At 42.3% G+C, this 21,961-nt stretch overlaps 3 protein-coding genes and 1 non-coding gene across 5 annotated transcripts; all 4 read left to right on the top strand.

The window, feature by feature from the left end:
* The first annotated feature begins 322 nt into the window (after positions 1 to 322).
* LOC100827123 (O-fucosyltransferase 15) lies at positions 323 to 5,639 on the top strand. Of its 2 annotated transcripts, none has more exons than XM_010229499.3 (10): positions 323 to 764; positions 1,547 to 1,636; positions 1,719 to 1,833; positions 1,954 to 2,021; positions 2,632 to 2,720; positions 2,837 to 2,957; positions 3,052 to 3,195; positions 3,519 to 3,847; positions 4,043 to 4,283; positions 4,638 to 5,616. In XM_010229499.3, exons 1-10 carry the CDS (start codon positions 498 to 500, stop codon positions 4,956 to 4,958), a joined length of 1,785 nt encoding a protein of 594 aa, XP_010227801.1. In that variant the 5' UTR covers positions 323 to 497; the 3' UTR covers positions 4,959 to 5,616. The 2 variants fall into 2 exon arrangements, with proteins under 2 accessions (XP_010227801.1, XP_014752880.1); XM_014897394.2 differs by having other exon boundaries at positions 632 to 764; positions 1,551 to 1,636; positions 4,638 to 5,639.
* Positions 5,640 to 5,978: 339 nt separating this feature from the next.
* LOC100826819 (glutathione gamma-glutamylcysteinyltransferase 1) lies at positions 5,979 to 10,034 on the top strand. The gene is made up of 6 exons (XM_010229498.3): positions 5,979 to 6,588; positions 6,681 to 6,844; positions 7,579 to 7,630; positions 7,715 to 7,942; positions 8,025 to 8,531; positions 9,572 to 10,034. The coding sequence occupies exons 1-6, from the start codon at positions 6,118 to 6,120 to the stop codon at positions 9,656 to 9,658; spliced, it is 1,509 nt and encodes a 502-aa protein (XP_010227800.1). The 5' UTR covers positions 5,979 to 6,117; the 3' UTR covers positions 9,659 to 10,034.
* A 4,001-nt stretch (positions 10,035 to 14,035) lies between these two features.
* Positions 14,036 to 17,704, top strand: LOC100823445. Its single transcript, XM_003563968.3, has 5 exons — positions 14,036 to 14,522; positions 15,875 to 15,999; positions 16,080 to 16,171; positions 17,181 to 17,267; positions 17,424 to 17,704. The coding sequence occupies exons 1-5, from the start codon at positions 14,188 to 14,190 to the stop codon at positions 17,538 to 17,540; spliced, it is 756 nt and encodes a 251-aa protein (XP_003564016.1). The 5' UTR covers positions 14,036 to 14,187; the 3' UTR covers positions 17,541 to 17,704.
* Positions 17,705 to 19,988: 2,284 nt separating this feature from the next.
* On the top strand, positions 19,989 to 20,132 carry MIR5199 (microRNA MIR5199). Its single transcript, NR_126950.1, has one exon. It is a non-coding gene; the product is annotated as a microRNA MIR5199 (primary transcript).
* The last annotated feature ends 1,829 nt before the right edge of the window (positions 20,133 to 21,961 follow it).

Genomic DNA, 21,961 nt, shown 5'->3' with positions numbered 1-21,961 from the left:
ACCATAAACTCGATAGGTAAATGCTTGGAAGGGACTTTGCCATCAGCATCGTGCTGCTCTCGCAATTTTCGATTTCCAGTTTGTGTGTGTCTTTTTCTAAAAAAAACCGTATACCAACGTTTCAAATTTATTCTCTCGATTTCTAAATGCTTGTCGTTGTTTTAGTGCAAGTCTGTATTAAAAACAGCGACAAGTATTTAGAAACGAGACTCCGTTTAAATTCGGTCCGCAACGTGCCCCGGCTGCAGCTTCCCTGCCACGCCTACGCCAACGGCCCTGCGATCCGATCCGCACAAGCACAACTCCGGCATCCATCCCAGTTCCCATTATTAAACTAACCTCGCAATCAATCACATCCGCAGCTTAGCTCAGGCTAACTAAACCCGCACCGATCATACCGCTCCGGCGCTCCCCACACACGCAGCTCGATTTTCCCACTCCCACCAAACCCCTCACCCCCGGTGCGCCCGCCCGAGATCCAAATCCAGCACCGTGCGATGCCGGAGGCGGCGTTGCCGACGACGCCTGCCGCGGCGAGCTCCCCGGCCGCCGCCTCCGTGCTGCTGCGGGCGAGGCGGCGGCGCAAGGCGTGGCGGCGCCCGCGCGGCGGGCTGCTGTGCTGGGGCGCCCTCGTGGCCTTCTTCTTCCTCATGAACTGGTGGATGTTCTCCCGCCTCCAGGACCCCGCCACGCGCCCGCGCTTCCGTCTCCGCCGCCACCCACCCCGCGTAGCCGCCGCGGCCAACTCGTCGCTCTTGACTCTGGTATAATGCTGGTGCTTTTCTTAGCAGTAGGCGAGTGCTTACTGTCTTTGATCCGATTAACTGTCTGAAATTAGGCTACTAGGGGAGTCAAAGGTGGAAACTTGACTTGCTGCTTCATTGCGAAATCTGGCTTGGCATTAGAGTGGTTTTGGGTAATGGACTGGAAGGCGCAGAAAATAGGAAAATCCTCGGAGTTGTAATGCTAAGCTAGTGTTTCACCCGCTTAAAAATTATTGTTATGTTTGTCAATTGGAAGTTTGTAATTTTACATCTACTGCTACACCATACTATAACTTGCATTAATACTGCTAACTAGGTCTTATTTTCTAATAATTTATCCAGCAACTCCAAGCTCAAAAAGCCCCTCTTAAGTTGAAAATTTTCCTAAACTATTTGATCCATACATCAGGAAAGAAAAACAAACCAGCAGGATTTCCTTTTTGTTTTCTCAATTTGTTAGTCGAATTTGGATTCACAATTTTATGATATTGTAGATGCATCTGTGTCAATGCTGGTAACTCTTTTTTTCCCAGAATTTTTCATGGCCTTTAAAAGGAATTTTTTGGTCTTGGTAGCACCAAAGTAGTGGATACAACATCCTTATTTCAGTTATGGCATACATTTATCAGTTTAGAATGATGCAACTCCGGGATGCCCATTGACTGCATCTCATTTTGGGGGAATAAAAGCTACATTTTTTTTGTAAAGAGGATAAACAGGTATGTTGTTTGACATTGTGTAATGGTTCTGAGGAATGATTTTTGTTGTTCAAATATTTCAAGGAAGAGGTGAGGCATGCTGAAAAGGGGAAGAGACCTCACCAGGTCATGCTCACCCGCCTGCTTTCTTTGGCAGCCCATGCCTTAGCAGAGGTACAGTTCATAAATTCAGCTATGCATTATTCACATGTTCACGCAACTTCATCATTTGTAACGTGTAATGTTAATTACCTAGGCAGAGACTAGGCCAGAACCGAAGGACTTGTGGAAAGAGCCAGTAAATGCCACTTTGTGGAGACCTTGCTCTGACCAAACGGATTGGGAAGCATCAGGGAACACCAGTTCATCAGGTAAGCATTGGTCTTGTTGTTTTGCACTTATTACTCACACACTAGTATTGATCTTCTGTCTTTCGCCCCATTTTTGGGTTTTAAAGTTGCTCTAATATGTCTTCTTTTTGTTAACTACAGATGCAGATGGAACCAATGGTTACATTATCATTAGTGCCAATGGTGGAATAAACCAGCAAAGGGTAGCGGTGAGTATTCCTAATTAAGTGTGTAACATCAAATGTGCAATATTTATTCCTCAGGGTTTTGAGTGTAGAACACGTGTGTGATTGTTGCATGTAAATAGACTATCAGAAGATGACTCTGTCCTTTTTGTCCCGTGATGGAAGGGAGTATGCTGATTTATTTAAATTCTAACATCATGTGGGACACTTGTTTAATAATGGCGATCTATATCATACTGTCCGTTTTTAGGGGGTACATTATTGTATCTCTTTTCCAAAGAAGTAATCGGTTATGATTTATTTCTTATCCACATACTAAATGATAATGTTATGTGTTAAATTTGTATATTCCTATAGAAAGGAGTTGACATAAATATGATGTCAAAGCTTTGTAAAGGATGGTAACTATCCTTATTGGCATGAAACCCAATCCAAGATTTTACTTGATAACGAGTAAGAGCAAGATGTTTCTATCTTATGTATTGCTGATACTAGAACATATTTTTATCTTATGTAATTTGAAACATCCTCAGTTTTGCTGGCTTAATTAAACAATTGCTTGAAGGAAATTGTGTGAACTGCTGTTCAAACCTTTTTCGTTAATTTAACTGCATTTTGTTTTATTTTTTAACAGATCTGTAATGCTGTAACTATATCCCGGTTGCTCAATGCAACCCTTGTCATCCCGAAGTTTTTGTACAGTAATGTTTGGCTGGACAAAAGGTATAGTGCAGTCCTCACAAAATAAGTTTGCGTGAGCCTTATGTTTTGATAGCTTTTTTGTGAGGTTGAATAATTCTATTATGTCCTAAAGTGACAAATTAAATTCAATATCTTAGCCAGTTTGGAGATATATATCAGGAGGATTATTTTATCAAATATTTGAAATCTGATGTTCGGATTGTGAAGGAGCTTCCTTTGGAGTTGCAATCATTAGACTTGGAGGCGATCGGCAGCATTGTAAGTAATCTTTGTTTTGGGAAAGCTCAGAAAAGGTGGAAAATTTGTTTTGATGCTCAATATTTTGTCCAACTTCTCTCTTATTCTTCTGTAGGTTAATGATACAGATGTCATGAAAGAGGCAAAGCCAAGTATATATGTAAAAAAGATCCTACCAATTTTACTGAAGAACAGAGTTGTTCACTTTGTGGGATTTGGCAATCGTTTATCTTTTGATCCAATACCTTTTCAACTTCAGGTATCACCATTATCTATTGATTGCTTACATTTACCTGCAAAAGCCACATAATGTGAAATTCTTTGTGTATGCTTTGAACTTCGTTAGTGTAGGTTGAACAAATACTGGTAAGGGGCAGTGTATTTACAAGACACATACCAGAGATACGACATGAGTTCCAATTCATATATGATAAAGATGCTGTAACTATTTTGTTTGCTAGCACATATATAAGTAATTACAACGAACATGAATATAGCATTGTAACTTTGTGTTGCTAAGAAAATAATAATTCAAAAGCCTGTTCTGACTGTATATTAACATATATGTCAAATGTGATACAGAGATTGCGATGCAGATGTAATTTTCACGCTCTTCGTTTCGTACACAAAATACAAGAAACTGGTGCATTACTTGTGGGGAGATTGCATGGCCACATGCCCCATTTGTCACCTTTGGAAGATAATCTTTTAGGTCATTTTGCTGGGAAATCCATTCCCAATGGGAACAGGAACGTCTCGTCCAAATATCTTGCTGTTCATCTCAGATTTGAGATTGATATGGTTGCATACTCAATGTGTTACTTTGGTGGTGGAGAAGATGAGGAAGAGGAATTAGAGAAGTACCGTCAAATTCACTTCCCTGTTCTTACAGAAATCAAGAAGACAACAAAGTATGTAGACGATCCCATGTTTCCATTCCAGTTGTTTCCTGCCCTGTTTGGGTATACATTACTGTGACATGATTGTTTTTTCTATCTAACTTTGAAAAATGGTCCATGCCAAATCAAAAGGCCATCCAATTGAATCTATTGTCTATTGTGTTATTTTGACAAGATCTATTTCTGAAAGTCCCATTACTGTTTCAGGTTGCCCTCTGCTGCTTTCTTACGATCTGAAGGCAAATGCCCCCTTGCACCTGAAGAGGCTGTGCTTATGCTTGCTGCTATTGGTTTCAAGCGCAGCACCAATATATACATTGCAGGTGCTGAAATTTATGGAGGTAGGCAAAGGATGGCTGCCATAAGTCGTCTGTATCCTGCTTTAGTAACTAAAGAAACCCTTCTGTCTCCATCAGAGCTTGAGCCGTTCAGGAACTTCTCATCACAGGTAACTTCATAAGATATTTCATTTGAATTCCTTGTATAGGTCCAAACGAGACGAATGCAGTGTTGTACACATGAATGTAAACTACAAAATGAGTAAACATGCTTATTGAAGGGCCTTAGATGGGTAGGAAACACAGAACATGAAGAACACACAAGTTTTCTAGATCTTAGCCTACAATACAATCATGTAGAAGGTTGCATCCACAAGCACAATGCTAGGAAAGCTCTAATTATATGTGCTCAATTGTACGGTTACTCATGTGGGCAGCGTAAGTATTTGTTATCAGCTCCATTCTAAAGGTTACTCATCTTACCACTTGATGAAAATAATTTATTTTGCTATTGCCATTTGCAGTTGGCAGCCCTGGACTTTATTGCATGTGCATCAGCTGATGCATTCGCTATGACTGACTCAGGCAGCCAGTTTTCTTCTCTCGTTCAAGGATACCGCATGTACTATGGTGGTGGGGACCTTCCCACAATAAGACCAAACAAGCGCCGGCTAGCCAGCATACTTGTGAAGAATGCCACCATAGAGTGGAAGGAATTTGAAACTAGAGTAAACAAGCTCATACAACAAACTAAGCAAGTCCATGAGAGGCCAGTTGCAAGAAGTATATTTAGACATCCACGCTGTCCAGAGTGTATGTGCAGAACAGATATGTCAGATACTTGAGACATTTTGCCAGTTTCTCGTGCCTATAGCATCATTATTCAGCCAAGCTTGTTTTTGGTGCTTTGGCTGATATATCTGACATATATCTGATATATCTGTACCATTTGGATCAACTTAAAAAATGGGGCAAATGAGCTTTCACTCCAAGGAGAACAACAATTGTGGTAGGATTAACTTTCATCGGCTGGCTGCCCTGATCTGCTTAACATTGTATTGGATTTGGATTCTCCGGCAGATTATTTTTCTGCTCTGATGGAAGTAGATCAAGGACTAAACATGTATGTGGACTGAGTTGTTGCTGCTGCCATATTCTTTTCAGAAGTCTCAGCTGATAACAATCTTGTCACCGGGACTGCGTTATCTGGATCTGACCAAAGAAGAAGCAACAGATTCATTTCAGGTCAGACTTCAGAGCGTCTTTGGTTCGATGCTCCTGGTTTTGCACAAATCGGGTAATGCCATAGCCGTTGTGGCATCCTTCATCATTAGGTGAGTGTACTCTAAATGTCAACCTGCTGTGCCCATTCTTTCCCATTCTTGTGTTAATTGGGTAGTCTTGTGTTATACGAGCTGTACATATTTTGTAAACTTGTAAGTTCATACCAAAGTTAAACTACAGCGAGAGAAGAAGAATAGTGGAGTACCTCTTTTCTGTGCCTATGCAATGTTGTGTTATGGTTTTGTGCGCTGCTGCTGCTGTTTTCTGTTTCCTAATTATCTGAATCGCAAGTTGGTCTGACGAGTGAAGTCTTAAAATATTTGGTCTGACCAGTGCAAGGGGCATTGCTGTCTTTTCCTGTACTAGGTTGATGGTCAAATGAATTAACATATTGCAATAATTAATCCTCCATAACGTGAATTTAGTGGTGACAACTATGTACAGAAAAAACAAGTATAAAAACGTTTTGTCAACTATAGCAAATTCACAAAGGATGCCAACTTTGGAGGAAATCTACAATTCCCCTTTGAAATCGAATAGCATCGAAAAAGGAGTGGAGGAGCACAAAGTGGGCGACATCAAAGGACCCGAGGAGGACTTCCAAGTTGAACCGAGTCGAAAGGAGGGAGACCGAGAGCGAACAAGAGTCGACAGGTGGAGAGAAGAGGCAAAGAAACCCATCCCCATCCGTTAGATCGACGAGAAGAAGCAAAGGCCTCGATGGAGGTGGCATCTCTGTACCGGCGGGTGCTGCCGTCGCCGCCGGCCGTGGAATTCGCCTCGACGGAGGGGAAGCGCCTCTTCGCGGAGGCGCTGCAGGGCGGGACCATGGAAGGGTTCTTCAACCTCATCTCCTACTTCCAGACGCAGTCGGAGCCCGCCTTCTGCGGCCTCGCCTCCCTCTCTGTCGTCCTCAACGCGCTCGCCATCGACCCCGGGAGGCCCTGGAAGGGCCCCTGGAGGTGGTTCGACGAGTCCATGCTCGACTGCTGCGAGCCCCTCAACAAGGTCAAGTCCCAGGGCATCACCTTCGGCAAGGTCGTCTGCCTCGCGCACTGCGCCGGCGCCAGGGTCCAGTCCTTCCGCGCCGACCAGACCACCATCCAGGACTTCCGCTGCCATCTCACCCGATGCGCTTCCTCGCAGGACTGCCATTTGATCTCCTCCTACCACAGGAGCCTTTTCAAGCAGGTATATATATATACCCATTTTCTGCCCCTTTGGCTGCTTTTCGCACTCTACCCCAAATACTAATCCCAGTGCGGCGCCGTGCTTGGATGCAGACTGGAACGGGCCATTTCTCACCGATCGGTGGTTATCATGCCGGGCAAGACATGGCCCTCATCTTGGATGTGGCACGCTTCAAATACCCTCCTCATTGGGTTCCTTTGACACTTCTTTGGGAAGCCATGAATACGACTGATGAAGCAACTGGACGTCTCAGGGGGTATCTTCTGTTATCAATCTTTCTCTCTGTTAGCATCGTTTCCTTAGCAAACATGTATTCTGTTCAATAATCTGTTGAATGTAGTTGACATTGCTATCTGAGTATCTTCTTACCTCATCAACTGCATTTTGGCTGCACTACCATTCATCCATTATCAGGATAATCTTTGTCTCTTTGCTGCTTTGATTTTATATTGACGCGCAAAGCACATGCCGGTTGCTAGGAGATCTATGGTTGGTATTTTGATGTATTTTGGTGCCTTTGTGAAGTTTGCAGCTTGCCCTATGGACTGCAATTTCACTATTAGGCTCTTGAGATATAAAGTTATTGCAGGGAGCATCACGATTTCTTCAGTTGTAATCTATAGTCCTTTTTTCTTTTTTATATTGGTTTGGCATGTTCATTGGGAAACACCGGGTGTTTTCTCTAACAGTGTGCTAGTTGTGGTTTTGCTAATTTTGGTCATGATGTTTACAATTAGCTGCATCGGACTTTCTGCTATGTGGAGTCATATAGATCTTGACATCACGTTAGACGCCTTACTGCTTGTACATTCAGAATTTGTTTAGGAGGAAACCGAAACGAGCGCTCATTTATGGAAGAAAATGATTACAAATTGTAGCGCTGCTCCAGTTTTTCCCCATACCAAAAATAGGTTACAAAATCACGGTATTGTTTCAATTTTATTCTTCATTCATGCCACTTTAAGATGATGGTGTTTTCATATTTGGCAGGTTCATGCTCGTCTCAAGGCACAATTCATCTCCTTCATTGCTCTACACAGTGGTAAACACCCAATGCTTTGATGTATCAAATGCAAATGGATACCTTCGCTATTCTCCTTTTTCCATTGGTTTCAATTTTCTGCAGAGTTGTGGGGATGAAAGTTGGCAAAACATGGCAAAGTATTGTGTGGAGGATCTACCCAATCTTTTGAAAGATGAGAGTCTAGACAATATTCCAACACTTCTATCGCATTTGGTGGAATCCCTTCCAGCCAATGCTGGAGGTTTGATCAAATGGGTTATTGAAGTTAGGAGAAAAGAGGAAGGTGGATCAAGCTTGAGCAAAGAGGAGAACGAAAGGCTTATTTTAAAGGTCAGTTTCCTCTTGCTTTTGTGATGATGCTTCAACTGTCTCCCCTTCTGTAAAACGGCTCATACTGTGTGCTCATTTGCAGGAAAAGGTATTACAGCAAGTTCGTGATACTAAGCTTTTTAGGATTGTTCATGAACTGCAATGTCCCAAACGGTCATGTTGTAGTTGCTCAGCTTTAAGTGATGAAGATTCCCTTGCCCAGATTGCAGCCACTGTGTGCTGTCATGGAGCTGCAATCCTAACTGGTAACACTGGATCAAGAGATGGGTTCTGCTGCAGAGAAACATGTATCAAATGTGTGCAAGCAAATGGTGATGGGCTAAAGACTGTTATCTCAGGCACCGTGATATCCGAGGGCAATGAACAGGGTGTTGATATGCTTTTGCCAACATCCTCATCAGAAACAAGCTTGTCCGATTCAAACTTGAGGAACGAGGTTGTCAAATATCCATCAAAGTCAGATGTCCTAACTGTCCTTCTGCTGGTTTTACATCCGAGCACATGGTTTGGTATAAAAGATGAGAGACTGAAAGCTGAATTTCAGAGTCTTGTTTCAACAGAGAACCTTCCTGACCTTCTTAAGTGGGAGGTGTGTTGACTCATTCTGATCCAAGTATCTTGCATATCTACTTACCTTTGCTCCTTAGCAACATGTTTCTAGGTAAAGGAGGTGCTTAATGGGTCATATCAAGTTTTGTGCAAAGGGATCAGTATCCCATAACACACTTGATACGTAACCTGACATAGGGTATCTGAAACCATGACTACCCACAAAAATAGGTTGACACAAAAGGAAAACAGCAATGAAATTGGAAAACCGGTTATGCTTTACATTTATAAAGTTAATCTTATGTACTCCCTTCATTGGGCATGGTAGTCTGTGTTATTGCAAGTTTGGCACTATTGAATTGGGATGACTTAAGCATTGATTGTCTGCTAGATGAGTCACATGAATTGATCAGAGCTTGCACATTCGATTTTAAGTTCTTTTTGTTTTTCTGAAGTGGATTTTAGTTCAGGCATAAATTGATCGACATAACCTCATATAAAATTAATATTCTACTCCCTCCGATCCTAAATTGTTGTCGAAATATTACATGTATCTAGACGCTTTTTAAGAATAGATACATCCATATTTGGGCAAATTTGAGTCAAGAATTTAGGATCAGAGGGAGTAACTCATAGCATGAGTCACATGAAGTGTGTCAAACTGTTGTGGCTCATATATGACTTGCACCTTTTCGCGAGAGAAATGTAAGAAAATAGGTGAGATTTAGGACAAGTATAGAAGAAAGAGATCTTTACTCTTATAAAGAACTCAATTGGTGGCAGTGGTCTGTCACCTTTGATTAAACACAGGCTAAGATGTTTGTGGATATGGATTATTTGATCTAGTATAACATTCTCTTTCGACATGTATTGATAATTTTTTTCATCCCATAGTGGCGCACGAGTTATGTGCTAGTTTTGAAAGTTACCACTGCAAGTTCAACAGCTGGTAACCAGGCACTTATTAGCTGGTTACTGCCTTACATGAGGAATGGACTAGCTTCCTGTTTTCACAATTAAACTCCAAAAGCCTATTTTGTATACTAAATGGTGTAACTAGACTCTCTTTCTTGTTGACAGATACTGCATCTAAGGCGGCAGATCCATTATTTGACGGGTTGTAAAGGAGAGGAGGCATGTGAAGGGCTTAGACCACCATCGCCTTAGCAATGATGCTAAGGTGACAATTCACTCACTTGATCATGAGAGAAGGCCCCCTGGAGACCGCACGAGCTTACTTTTGGACTTGGTTACCCCATTTTCCATCACTTGCATGCCACAAACAGCACAACATATATGATTCAATAAAGGAACTTCGTTCCTGAGGTTAGGGATCAAATTATAATCAGAGTAGCAGACTACTAGAGCCAGATTGAAGCCAGTTACTGCCTGGTTATAGGTCTATTTCCGATAACTATATATGTATATAATTTTTTGCTTTCCAGTTTTGTCCTTCGAGTATACATTTGTTTGGTTTTTGTAACAGTTAGCTCCAAGATCTTACTGGAAAGTTAGTATGCACCTATGTTGGGGCGATGCGAAATCCTGGAATAACTTGCAAACCAACTATGTCTTTTTTTCGAACCGGAGTCCAAAGGACATAATCTATTAAATTAAGAAGAATAGAGTTGCCTAGTTAATCAACGGAAAACCGGGCAAAAACCGTAACAAACGCCTAAATTGTTATCATGGAACATGACAACACAAAGGACCGGGCCGACCTGGCCACCCACACTCACTCAACGCACGTTGCTGAAAGAAGATTGCCGTCGAGGTTGCACGCAGAAGTCATCGTCATCACGCAAACACTCCTCCTGAGCTGGCGACTCCGACTTCCCCCACCAGCGCCCAAGAACGGGGACACTGCTATTGCAGGAACGCAAGCTCGCAAGCTTGCGCTAGCCCATGCCAAACAGTCGGCCACCTTGCTAGCGAACAAAATACGCCAATTCTGATGATGAGCTTCTAGGGGGCGATATGCAAGGCCTGCACCGAAAGGACCCCAGAGATCGGACCACCTCACACCAAGTCATCGTCATGACGCATCACTCCTCTGAGCAGGCGACTCTGACTCTCCAACGTCGAAGCAACCAACCCTGGAAACCACCGGACACATCAGAAGGACCGACTACAAAAACCATCGCCCGCAGCCCCACTTCTTCTCAACACCCTCGTCGCTACCACGAAAGTCACCAACGGACACCAAGCAGACAACCCGCCCACAACCACTAGCCCCACAGCAGGTGTGAACTCCAAAAGCGATGCTACCAAGGAAGGAATTGGCGCAAAGAGTGTCACCATCGCCCGAACCATCGCTGGATCTGAGGTTTCCCTCGGAGCTCGGACAGCAAGAAGAGAGTAGCAGGGCTGAGACAACGATGCCTTCAAGAGGGAGAACAACGCCCACGGGCGTCGCCATCGTTGGCCCCAGCCAAGACCGGAGCAGGGCTTTCGCCGAGGCTCTGCCATTCTCTTCTGACACACGGCAAAACGCCGCGCCGAGAAACACCGCCGACCACCACAAAGACAGCAGCGCCGTCGCCGCCACAACAGATCCGGACGGAGCCAGACCAACAGTGGCAGGGCAGCAGCGCCGTCCTTACCTCGCCCCAAGCCGTCGCGCCGCTGGAGAGACCACTGCCGTGCCGCCTGAGCGAGCAGCACCGCAGGCCGCTGCTCTGCCGAGGACGTCCGCGCGCTGCCTGCCTCCAGCGGGCGGCCAACCCCCCGCGCCGCCCACCCCATGCGCCCGCCGAAGCAGCCGCTGCTCCTCAGGAAAGACCCCGCCGTCGCACACGAGAAGACCCCACCGCTGCCGTCCGCCGGACGGGCTTAGCCCGCCGGCCTCCTCCGGCGACGGCGAGGGGAGGGACGAGCTTGGGAGGACAGGGGCGGCGGCTAGGGTTTCGCCCGAGCCGCCCAAAGACGACGCGGGCGTGGGGAGCCGTGCAAAACAACTATGTCATTGCTTTTGTGCAAAACTGTTGGATTCACATCACAAGGGAAACTTGGAAAGTACACAGTTCTTAAAGAAATTGAAAGAGGTATTCACAACAGCAAACATGAAACTTTTCCCTCGTTCTAACATCGTGCACCATGATGAGTCAGCTCATCACTTGTCACAGCGCTGGTTGGCTCTGCACTACACTGGCTCTGGAGTTCAGAAATCAGAGTGCGTTTAGTTCTTACAGAGTACTCCCTCCGTCCGTTTATTTCAGGCGTCTTAGTTTTGGCGCAAATACCAAGGAACCCAAGCAAATTCCTCTTCTACCCTCACAACAGTACTACTTTATCCCTGCCAGACGCTGCGTCGCTTCTTAATGGAACCAACAGGTTAGGATTTTTTATCCGGCTTGCCTAGTCACACGGGCTGCAGTTACCTGCGGTTGGTCCAATAGCCTACCATTATTTAATGCATGCAACCCCATGCGGAGGGTGTTTTTGGGAGCAGCTTGGCAAAAAGGTTCGATGCCAGGTATAGATGGACACGAAAAATTGAATAATACGTCCCCTAAATTAGGACGGAGGGAGTAGTTGCCAATGCCTGATACTTCACTGGCCTATACTCAAATTTGTACAAAATCTTATACGGTTTATACTGTGCCAGCATAGTTTTAACTACCGAGCAGTTGGTGTTGGTAAAACGCCACTGCGTATTGAAATTTGTACAAAATCTTTCTGTGCTACCTGCAGTACAAGACCGCATCCCTCCGCACTGACTTGTGATCCGTACGTCGCCATCGAAAGAGAGATGGACTTCTCTCTTAGACACTTGATTACACATAGAAATGTTTATAAGAAACAAGTTGGCGGTACTAAGCCTCTAATTCCCTCTAGTAAGAATTTTTTAAATGCAGTTTCCGCTGACTGATGTAGCGGAAGGACTTGTTGACCAAGGCAAAGAAATCGGACGGTCTGCCTTGTGGAAGGGGCTGTCCAGATGAAACGACTTCTTTTACTTGCTTTCCAAGAATTAGTTTCCCTCAATGATTCATTAGTGTAATTCTTACTTCTTAATTGAGGTAATCATCCAATTAATCTTCGAAATGGTGGATGCCGCTCATGAACTCTTAATCCGGTAACTGAAAAGTTGTTGGTGACACGCTTTGGCTGAGGATAAATCTTTTGCAAGGCATGCGACCAAACCGCCACTTCAAATCAAAACATAAATGCAAGCCATGATAATCCTAGCTTATGATATAGATCGTGACGGCTATGCAAGGATGGGAATAAGTGTGTGTTCGGAAGCAGTCCAGCTTCCTAACTTCTCACAAACTTCTCAGAAACCCGATGAGAATGGGCTTTCGGCCCAATCAAATTCAGAGCAGTGCCGAACGTTTTTAACTCCGATCGGGACGTCAGAGTCGCTGGGAGAAGCTGGATCGAGGGAGTTTCGTGAAGCCAGACCGTTCCCAAACACGCCCTAAGTCTCCACTATCGAATGGATGGGGACTTAAAGTTCTCGCTAATTCGTGATCCCCAGTTATTGCCCAATGATGAATGAACAGTTGGAGACAGGGAACCAGAAAAAGATTGAAACTCTGGCGGCTATGGCTCTTTGAGCTTTCCTATTTCCTCGATTCGATCTAATTATTATTGTCTTGTCTTTTTAGTTATTGTATATTAATTTTCAAAATTTAATCATTAGAACTAGAATAGATGATGCAACCTTTTGCCTTTAAGATCCGATGCTTTCAATATTACATTTAAGAAGTTTAGATAGTTGTGCTTTTTATACATAATAAATTTCAGATATTAAGCTTAAATTATTCGATTTTATATTTAGAATTCCTAGATAACATTTGAATTCAATCTTGGAAATTACAATCCTAAACTACTTCAATTATTTTTTCCTTTCAACTAACCAAGCACATGGATCAGACCAGGAGGAACCGATGATGTGAGAAATCAACAAGGGCTTGGGCTTCTTTGGAACATACGATTTACAGTACTCAAGAATAGGACAATGTTAGCTAGGTTGCGATATCATGAATTTTCGTTAAATCCTAGGGAAGATAATTAGATAAACACTTGATGTATTCACTCCGTCCGGAAAATATGGATTTGTATAGATTCTTATACAAATCCAAGTCACTGATTTCGAGTACCAAAAAATAGCTTGGCTACTCCACGAGAATTGCAAGAATTGGAGAGACTTTTTCTAATTTTATGACAAAAGTAACTTTTCCATGGGTTATTTAAAAATCAACGAAAGCAATTCATAGATTTTCTTTTCATAATCACATATAGACACTACTTTGAAAGGAGGTAATACCACACAATAAAAATCTTTCTGCCGACCCCTCGACTTCTAATTCCTTCCACTTGATAATCACATCTTGACATTGCTTTCAAATATGCAATTTAATGGATGAAAGTGAACATGCTAGCCAAGTTTAAGGATCTGCAATGCATTTCCTCGAACCTATATTAATGTGATTTTGATTTTTTTACAAAATTCCTTAAAAAAAAACAATATGGCCTTTGGCTTGTACTCTTGTAGCCACGCTGCTCTTCAGTCTCCACGTCACTCCTTTTGCACGGCCGCGCCTACAAGAACCCGCGGCCCCCAAACCTTTCAGCAGACCCCTGGACTTCTAATTCCTTCCATTCGATCCGCTGGTGCACACCGCCTGCTCGATCAATTGCCCCGCCGGTTGCTTTCCACCGCCGGTTGCTTTCCACCGCCGCCTGAGATGAGCTTTCTGGCCGGCCGCCTCGCGGCCAAGGAGGGTGCCTACTTCCTCCAGGAGTCTAAGATCGCTGCCGGCCGCCTCGCGCAGAAGCTCCCCGCTTCCGCGCTTGGGCCCAGGCCGGCGTCCCCGCCTCCGTCGCCGGACGTGCTCCCTGAGATCCTCCGCCACTCCATACCCATAAAGCCGACGCCGCCTCCATCCGACCCCTCCCTCTACGGTACCTCCCGCTGGGCCCTCCCACAGGGCGGCGCCGAGCCTGCCGGCGTGTCCCCCGACGTGCTCAACCCACTCCGCTCTTACATCTCGCTGCCGCAGGCGACCTTCGGCCCCAAAAGGTGAGCCTCTAGTGCCTTTTCTTATGCAGTTGTGCTCCAATTGTTTTGCTCACAGTAGTTCTGTTCTGAAATTGGTGCAGTTTTTGTGTGTATGTGCTGCATTAAGGAATGTGTACCCGATGATTCATGCTTGGATAATGAAAGATACATCTTTTGATCTATGCAAGTAATTGTTAGTCGGTGTGGACTGTGGACCTAAAGAATCATATATACGAGTAATATGCACAATGTAAGGGAAACGGGTTAAGAGCTTATCGAGGCAGTAGGTTTTTGTTTCATCTAAAAACTGTTCTTAAGAGGGGTTTTAGTTATTCAGTGCACTGAGCTATACAAGAATTGGTACAGACCAGTTCAGAACTTACAGCCTGCTAAATTAGCTATGTGCAAATGTACCAAAATTATTTTATTAAGTACATACCTAATTACACATGCTTCCCAAGCTATGTTTCAATCACATTTTTTTATGTCTAAACCCAAATAGTCAGTATTAACACTATTTGGATTCAAATTTATATTTTAACAAAATCTCTAGCAACTTAAATTATATTGAGCTTTTAGCTGCTATAGCTGCAGGTTTTTAAAGGGATAGTCAACAATAGTGAAAATTGATTATTGATGCAAGATGAATTGAAATTTAGAAGTGATTATTACATGTTTTTACTGTCTTACATATCACTGATAGTTAGGGTCGTTCAAGCAAGAAGTCAAACACATGCCTACAGTCCTATCTCCACTTTATAAACCAAGAATATAAGATAAAGCTCTTTTATTAATAGCATGCTCTCTGTAATGGTATAACTTCGTAAGTGATGGTCACACGACGTAGTCATGATTTTATTTGTTTTATTATAAGTGCAGAAGCATTCATCAAGGCTCCTCTAGGAATGCAACTGATTGCTGGAGCTGTTTACTTATGCATATGTGTTAGGGAACCGTAGAAATTTGACAGCTCAAGATTCCGTACTAACTGATTAGGAACTTAACTTGATATCAGAGCAGTAGGCTATATATTACTCCCTTCATTTATTTCTTAGAAGATGCCCACACATTTCAAGATTCAAAACCAGTATTGTTTGACTAATAATTAGTCCAGCAATTTATAGATCTAGTGACAGAAAATTGGTAGGGTTGTACCATTAGATTCATCATAACGAGTATGAATTTGTCTGGAAACCGTTTCTTTTCTGTGCAGTGTCTAATATGTTCATATGATTTAAATTTGTCACCTGAGCGTTTTCTATGCTCTCAGGCTCTCAGTTATTCCATGATAGTTAGTTAAGTGAATGCTAATAGTGGAACCGTATAATGCATTTTCATGTTCCTGAAGTGTTTTTTTGTGGATTTGTTTGCAGATGGGAACTTCCAAATGAGCAGCCTCACTACTCTGCATCAACTGCCAATGAGCGGCGGCATGATGGGCATCCTCCTCCCATGGACCCTGAGAAGTTAAAGTCTGTAATTGCTGGATACTCACAGGGTATGTTTGCTTCCCTCTAACATTTTGAGTTGGAGTGCTGTAATCAAGGATCTGTTGTTCTCACTTTTAAGTGCTTGCAGTTGGAAAGGCATTTGTTGCTGGGACTATATTGGTGTTTGGAGGAGCAACAGCTGTGCTATTGTACACAGCACATAAACTACAGTTGCATTCAGTAAGTGATTAAACTTGCTTTAGACTGAACAACTTTTCACGCGACTTGTTTGTGTTTTAGGACTGGTTCACAAATTTTGTAATATTAGTTCTTAGGACTGGTTCCTAATCAACTAATTTCCAGAAAATATGGTCTTCAATTGTTTGTTGCTCTGTTTTTCAAAATTGAACTTGCTCTGACCTAGTATGCTATCAATTGTTGCATTACTTGCATGACAGTTGCCATCTTGCATACAAATGGAGAAAGAAACTAGCACTCCTGATTGCTCAAAGTTTAGAGGTGGGGAAAATAGTGAGGATGTCGAGGTGTCTAAGAGATTTGAAATTGTGAAGGGTGTCTTTTATTTTTATTAAGGTGTGGCAACGGCGGACGGTTAGTAGTTATCCAGTGGATGGTGCAATAAAAAATTTATTCTCCCTTTTTCTGTTTCGAGTTTCTTGCCATGTTTCATGTACATAGTTATCTTTTCTTAAAAAGTTCAGCCATAGATTCAAATATTTTTGTTCCATCTCATACAACATCGAATGTTCAAATAATCAAGATAAGACGGCAATTAAGGGATTGTTAGGCAGGTTTTGAGATGTTCCGATGAGGTTAGGGGGTATTTTGGGAGTACTTGTGAAGCTGTGATGCCGAATGAATTAAGGGATGCCAGGCGATTTATAACTTCAAATCTTGACCATTGTCTGTGGGTGAATAGTCAATATGATAGGATGGCACAATCAACCTGAAGTCTGAGGAATTAGATTCGGATGATCGGATTCTTATCAAATATGGATGCAATGTGGGTTCATGTGGTAGCCAATGAGTGCCTATTTGGTGTTGATAAAACCACTTTTCAATATTTTTGGATAAAACGGCAGCAATATACTTAACTGTGACCATTTAGTATGCCGAATGAATTAAGTACAATATAGAAAAGAAAAACGATGAAACATCTTGGTATTCACAGTAGACTTTGAGATGGCAAATCTCCTCTCTCAAAAACAATATTGATATCTCCTTTCAGGTAGACGATGTCAGAACTAAAGGAAAAGACACTGTGCAACCACATGCTGATATGATCAAAGAACAAATAGCTCCACTGAGGAAATGGGTAACATTATTTCTGAACCTCTCTTGTATTTCCTGTTATCTTTCTGTGACATGGAGGTAGATTGTACATTTGTACTTCAGTGCTGGTTTAAGTCTGCCGTTTTCTGATCTGTGCAACAAAAGTTGATCTGCCTTTTCCCACATTCTGAAACTGTAGGCTGAAGACACGTCGAGAAAATGGCATTTTGAAGGCGACAAAGAAGCCAAGGAGAAGTCTATCCTTGTTAGAGAACTTTCAAGGTCACTTGGTGCTAAGACGGGGCCAAATCGATGAGCACTGACGGCCTGCTGTGTTGCTGTTGTTATTGTAAGTCTATTATCAAGTTCCTCACTTGTTGTACGCGTTTACCTTGTCCATATGTGTAAAGTCTATAAGAGTCAAATAAATGTACATATTTATCCCTGTATTGAATAAAGAACGGTTCCTTTGCTCTTGATCTGCTAAGCCTATAGCTGAATGTCTGAAGCCCTGAAATATACTACTTAGTTCAGTGGCATTGTTAGGGCATCCACAGTCTTTGGAGCTAATTATGTCTCTAAGGTGGGTCCCATGCCATTATTATCACTTGCCTGCAGTGTTAAGTTAACTGACCCTCATCTTCCCAAATATTTTCCCGCGATGGGAGAATTCCCAGCCACGAAATTGCTAAACTTCTTCTCTCAGTTCTTGCCGAGCGCACGCCATCTTGCTGGGTCTAGCGGCCTGCCCGCCCTCCACTTCCCCCGCTTCTCCGTTGGGTTCTCCCTTTCCTTCAACTCTTTCCATGGTGCTTGTCCGACAAGATCCTCGAGCATGGCTGGTTGAAGTCGATGCGCTCCACAGTTTGTCACAGTGACACGACAGACTCAATCTGGCTGCTCCTTGGGGGTGCAACTGGGACGGGACAAACCCATCCGCATCCTTGCCGGGTCCAGATTCTATAACTCTTCAGGCTGCCTTACCCCTATGGGATGCCCTCCCTTTACAATCCAATGGCTGGCTGGCTACAACTAGCCCAGATGCACAATCTAGTACAATTAAAGCCAGTTTAGCGATAGCAGTCAGGAATTAGAAAAAACTACATACACATTTAGTACAAAATATATATGAACTATTAGTTTTGGTGCAAAAATAAACAATAATTTAACTTCAATTTTCTAAAATTTTCCTGACGTGACACTTAGTTTTTCTAAAGTAACAACATATGCAAACACTTGGCTAATTAAACTGGGCTTTGGTTGTGCTAGAACGTGCATCTTGGCTGGCTGCAGCCGTTGGATTATAAAGGGACGGCATCTGGTAGGGGTAAGACATCACAAGCCATACAAGAAAGCACATCATATTTCTGAGAATTGAACTTCCATCATTCCAATATGTCAAAATTGCCATGTCATCCTTCAAACATGTATCAAGCTCTGTACGCTTTGAGCGACTCCTCTGCTTCTCAACAATGTGATGACACTCTGCCCAAAGATCATGACGAATTCCAGTCGTCTCGATTGCCTCTGTGTTGATGCTTGGTTCACCATCGTAAGAAGAATATGCATTGAATAGTTCCTTAAATGCCCTCTTCATGGCAATTAGATATTTATGTACCTCCATCTTATAAGTCTCATTTTTCAATATGTATTCCAAATAACCATACTTAAGAGATCTCCATACTTCAACTGCGGGTCAAGTATCACGGGAACACAAATTGTCAAGTACATCAGCTTCCAGTACTTCATAAATTTCTTTTTCATTTGATGAAACATTGACCAAATGGAAGAATTTGAATGTGTAGCTTCACTTTCCAAAACCTACTTAACCTTCCAAATATCATGGAAAACAAGATTTGATGTTGGATACATGGAACGTGAAAGTACCTCAGTAGCATTGTAGAACACCTCTAAGAGTGTGACCATCTCTTTAGCTAAATTCCATTGCTCAGCTGAGCAAGAGCAACGTAAACAAGGTCTTGAATAGCTAAAGCATCAAATGCTCTCTTAAAGACTAAAATAGTCTTTGCCATCACGAAGGTCGAGTTTCACCTAGTGCTAACATCTAGGCACACACTCTTCTTAGATTATGTGCCTTCTTGAGCTACAATATCTTTAAATTTTTGCCTTCTTGACCTTGAGCTCTGAACAAACAATACTCTCTCTCTGATATTAACTATAACGGCAGAACCAACTTTCAAACCATCTTGAACCATCAAATTGAAAAATGAGCAGCACAACGATCGTGTAACATCTTCCCTTTTCCAACTATGAAATTCCGTCCTAGCAAATTGTTTTTCACAAAGTTAACTGTTGAGTCATTAACTGTCGCATTGTCCAAGGTTATGCCAAAGACCCTATCCTCGACACTCCACTCAATCATGGTCTTTAAGATAACATTGAAAAGATTGAGTCCATCATGTGGGGTGTCCACACTAGCAAACCTAATGATCTTTTTGGTCAACTTCCATTTTTTGTCTATGAAATGGCAGGTTACGCACATGTAACCTAATCCTTGGTTGGAAGTCCACAAATTTGCTGTCAGAGATTCTCTACTTGTTGAGTTTTTTAAAGCATCTATCAGCTCTAGCCTGTGCTCCTTATACAAAGCCAAACAGTCATTCTTAACAGTGGTTTTGCATATTGGTTTGAATGAAGGATTTAAGATAGCTACGAACCTCCTAAGCCTTCATACTCAACAATATTAAAAGGAACCTCATGCAATAGTATCATCTTAACTAGTTTTTTTTGTTATGTCTTTGTCATACTTAAAACGCTTAGAGATGGGCAAAGTGCTATCAATTGTTTGAACAAACTTTGCCCAGTCTACGACATTGACTCGAACCTGATTGCTGAGTTTGTTCATACGGTTGATAGCACTTAGCCCATCTCTAAACAGTTTACGTATGACAAAGATATAGCAAAAAAAGAACACGTTGGGATGATAGCATTGCATGAGCTTCCTTTCAGTATTGTTGAGTATGAAGGCTTTAGGAGATTCGTATGTAGCTTAAATCCTTCGTTCAAACCAATATGCAGAACCGCTGTTAAGAATGATTGTTTGGCTGTGTATGAGGAGCAAAGGCTAGAGCTGTTAGATGTTTTAAAAAACTCAACAAAGAGAGTATCTCTGACAGCAAATTTGTGGACTAACAACCAGGGATTAGGTTACATGTGTGTAACCTACCATTTCATAGACAAGAAATGGAAGTTGGCTAAAAAGATCATTAGTTTTGCTAGTGTGGACACTTCACATGATGGAGTCAATCTTTTCAATGTTATCTTAAAGACTATGATTGAGTGGAGTGTGGAGGATAAGGTCTTCAGCATAACCTTGGAGAATGCGACAGTTAATGACTCAATGGTTAACTTTGTGAAAACCAATCTGCTAGGATGGGAACTCCTAGTTGGAAAAGGGAAGATGTTACACCATTGTTGTGTTGGTCATGCTCTTAATTTGATAGTTCAAGATGGTTTGAAAGTTGGTTCTGCATCTATAGATAATATCATAGAGAGATTATTGTTTAGAGTTTAGAGTCAAGAAGGCGAAAATTTAAAGATGTTGTAGCTCAAGAAGGCATAGAATCCGAGAAAAGTGTCTGCCTAGCTGTTAGCACTAGGTGTAACTCGACCTTCTTGATGGCAAAGACTATTTTACTTTTTAAGAGAGCATCAACACTTGCTAGTTCTGCTATTTCAACCAACCCATAGCTAATTTCTGTGGGCTACACCTACACTCGGCTACCCATACTATTTTACTTTTTAAGAGAGCATCTGGGCCTTTATCTATTCAAGACCTTGCTTACCGTTGCTCTCTCTCCGTTAAGCAATTGAATTTGGCTAAAGAGATGGTCACACTGTTAGAAGTTTTCTATAATGCTACTAAGGTACTTTTAGGTTCCTTGTATCTAACATCAATTCTTATTTTCCATGAGTTTTGGAAAGTGAATGAGGTATTGGAAAGTAAGGCTACACATTCAAATTCTACCATTCGGTTAATGGTTCATCAAATGAAAAGGAAATTTATGAAGTACAGGAAGCTGATGTACTTGACAATTTGTGTCGCCGTGATACTTGACCTGCGGCTTAAGTATGAGTATTTGGAAGACATATTGAAAAATGATACTTTGATGGAGGGACATAAATATCTAATTACTGTGAAAAGGGCATTTAAGGAGCTGTTCATTGCATATTCTTCTTGCCATGGTGACCAAGCATCGGTGCTGTGGCAATGGAGACGAGTGGAATTCGTCATGATCATTTGAGACGAGTGGAATTCGTCATGATCATTTGGCAGAAACACAACGGGAATTCTTCATGCAGGTGTTGATGTTGTGAAAACAATTACAGAAGATTTTGTCTATTGCACAAATGGAAATCCTGCATATCCTGCATGAAGGTATTTCCCCTTCTCTAAGTCAATATATGCATATCAAGTATGTATTAGTTTATCTTTGCTGATGGTTAGCTTCAGACCTGGGAGTTTGATTGGCCTATCAACATGACGTTCTTTGTCTTTGTGTATTACTGAAGAGTGATGTTTGTCCTTGTTAAGTGACAGTAGATTTTACCAACGTTTTATGTGAAAATGAACATAGATAACTAGTAAGGTGGCTGCCTATGCCATTCCTTGTAAAATCATATTCACTTTTAGGGCCTCTTGTTGCTGTAAATTCTTTGTCTTGCCATCACAAATTTAATAAGTTGCCGTTCTGATATTATCACTATGGTAAAGAC

The sequence above is a fragment of the Brachypodium distachyon genome, chromosome 1, assembly GCF_000005505.3.
Source record: "Brachypodium distachyon strain Bd21 chromosome 1, Brachypodium_distachyon_v3.0, whole genome shotgun sequence".
NCBI lineage: Eukaryota > Viridiplantae > Streptophyta > Magnoliopsida > Poales > Poaceae > Brachypodium > Brachypodium distachyon.
The sequence above is the reverse complement of the archived record's forward strand: the minus strand, read 5'-3'. Positions and strand labels throughout refer to the sequence as shown.

Excerpts from the sequence above, each read along its gene's own strand:
- LOC100827123 (XM_010229499.3), top strand. The coding sequence starts at position 498 with ATGCCGGAGGCGGCGTTGCCGACGACGCCTGCCGCGGCGAGCTCCCCG. Across the intron at positions 3,196-3,518 it reads CAATACCTTTTCAACTTCAG|AGATTGCGATGCAGATGTAA; the intron begins GTATCACCATTA and ends AATGTGATACAG. Across the intron at positions 3,848-4,042 it reads GAAATCAAGAAGACAACAAA|GTTGCCCTCTGCTGCTTTCT; the intron begins GTATGTAGACGA and ends TTACTGTTTCAG.
- LOC100826819 (XM_010229498.3), top strand. The coding sequence starts at position 6,118 with ATGGAGGTGGCATCTCTGTACCGGCGGGTGCTGCCGTCGCCGCCGGCC. Across the intron at positions 6,589-6,680 it reads ACAGGAGCCTTTTCAAGCAG|ACTGGAACGGGCCATTTCTC; the intron begins GTATATATATAT and ends GCTTGGATGCAG. Across the intron at positions 8,532-9,571 it reads CTGACCTTCTTAAGTGGGAG|ATACTGCATCTAAGGCGGCA; the intron begins GTGTGTTGACTC and ends TCTTGTTGACAG.
- LOC100823445 (XM_003563968.3), top strand. The coding sequence starts at position 14,188 with ATGAGCTTTCTGGCCGGCCGCCTCGCGGCCAAGGAGGGTGCCTACTTC. Across the intron at positions 16,000-16,079 it reads AATTGCTGGATACTCACAGG|TTGGAAAGGCATTTGTTGCT; the intron begins GTATGTTTGCTT and ends AAGTGCTTGCAG. Across the intron at positions 16,172-17,180 it reads ATAAACTACAGTTGCATTCA|GTAGACGATGTCAGAACTAA; the intron begins GTAAGTGATTAA and ends ATCTCCTTTCAG.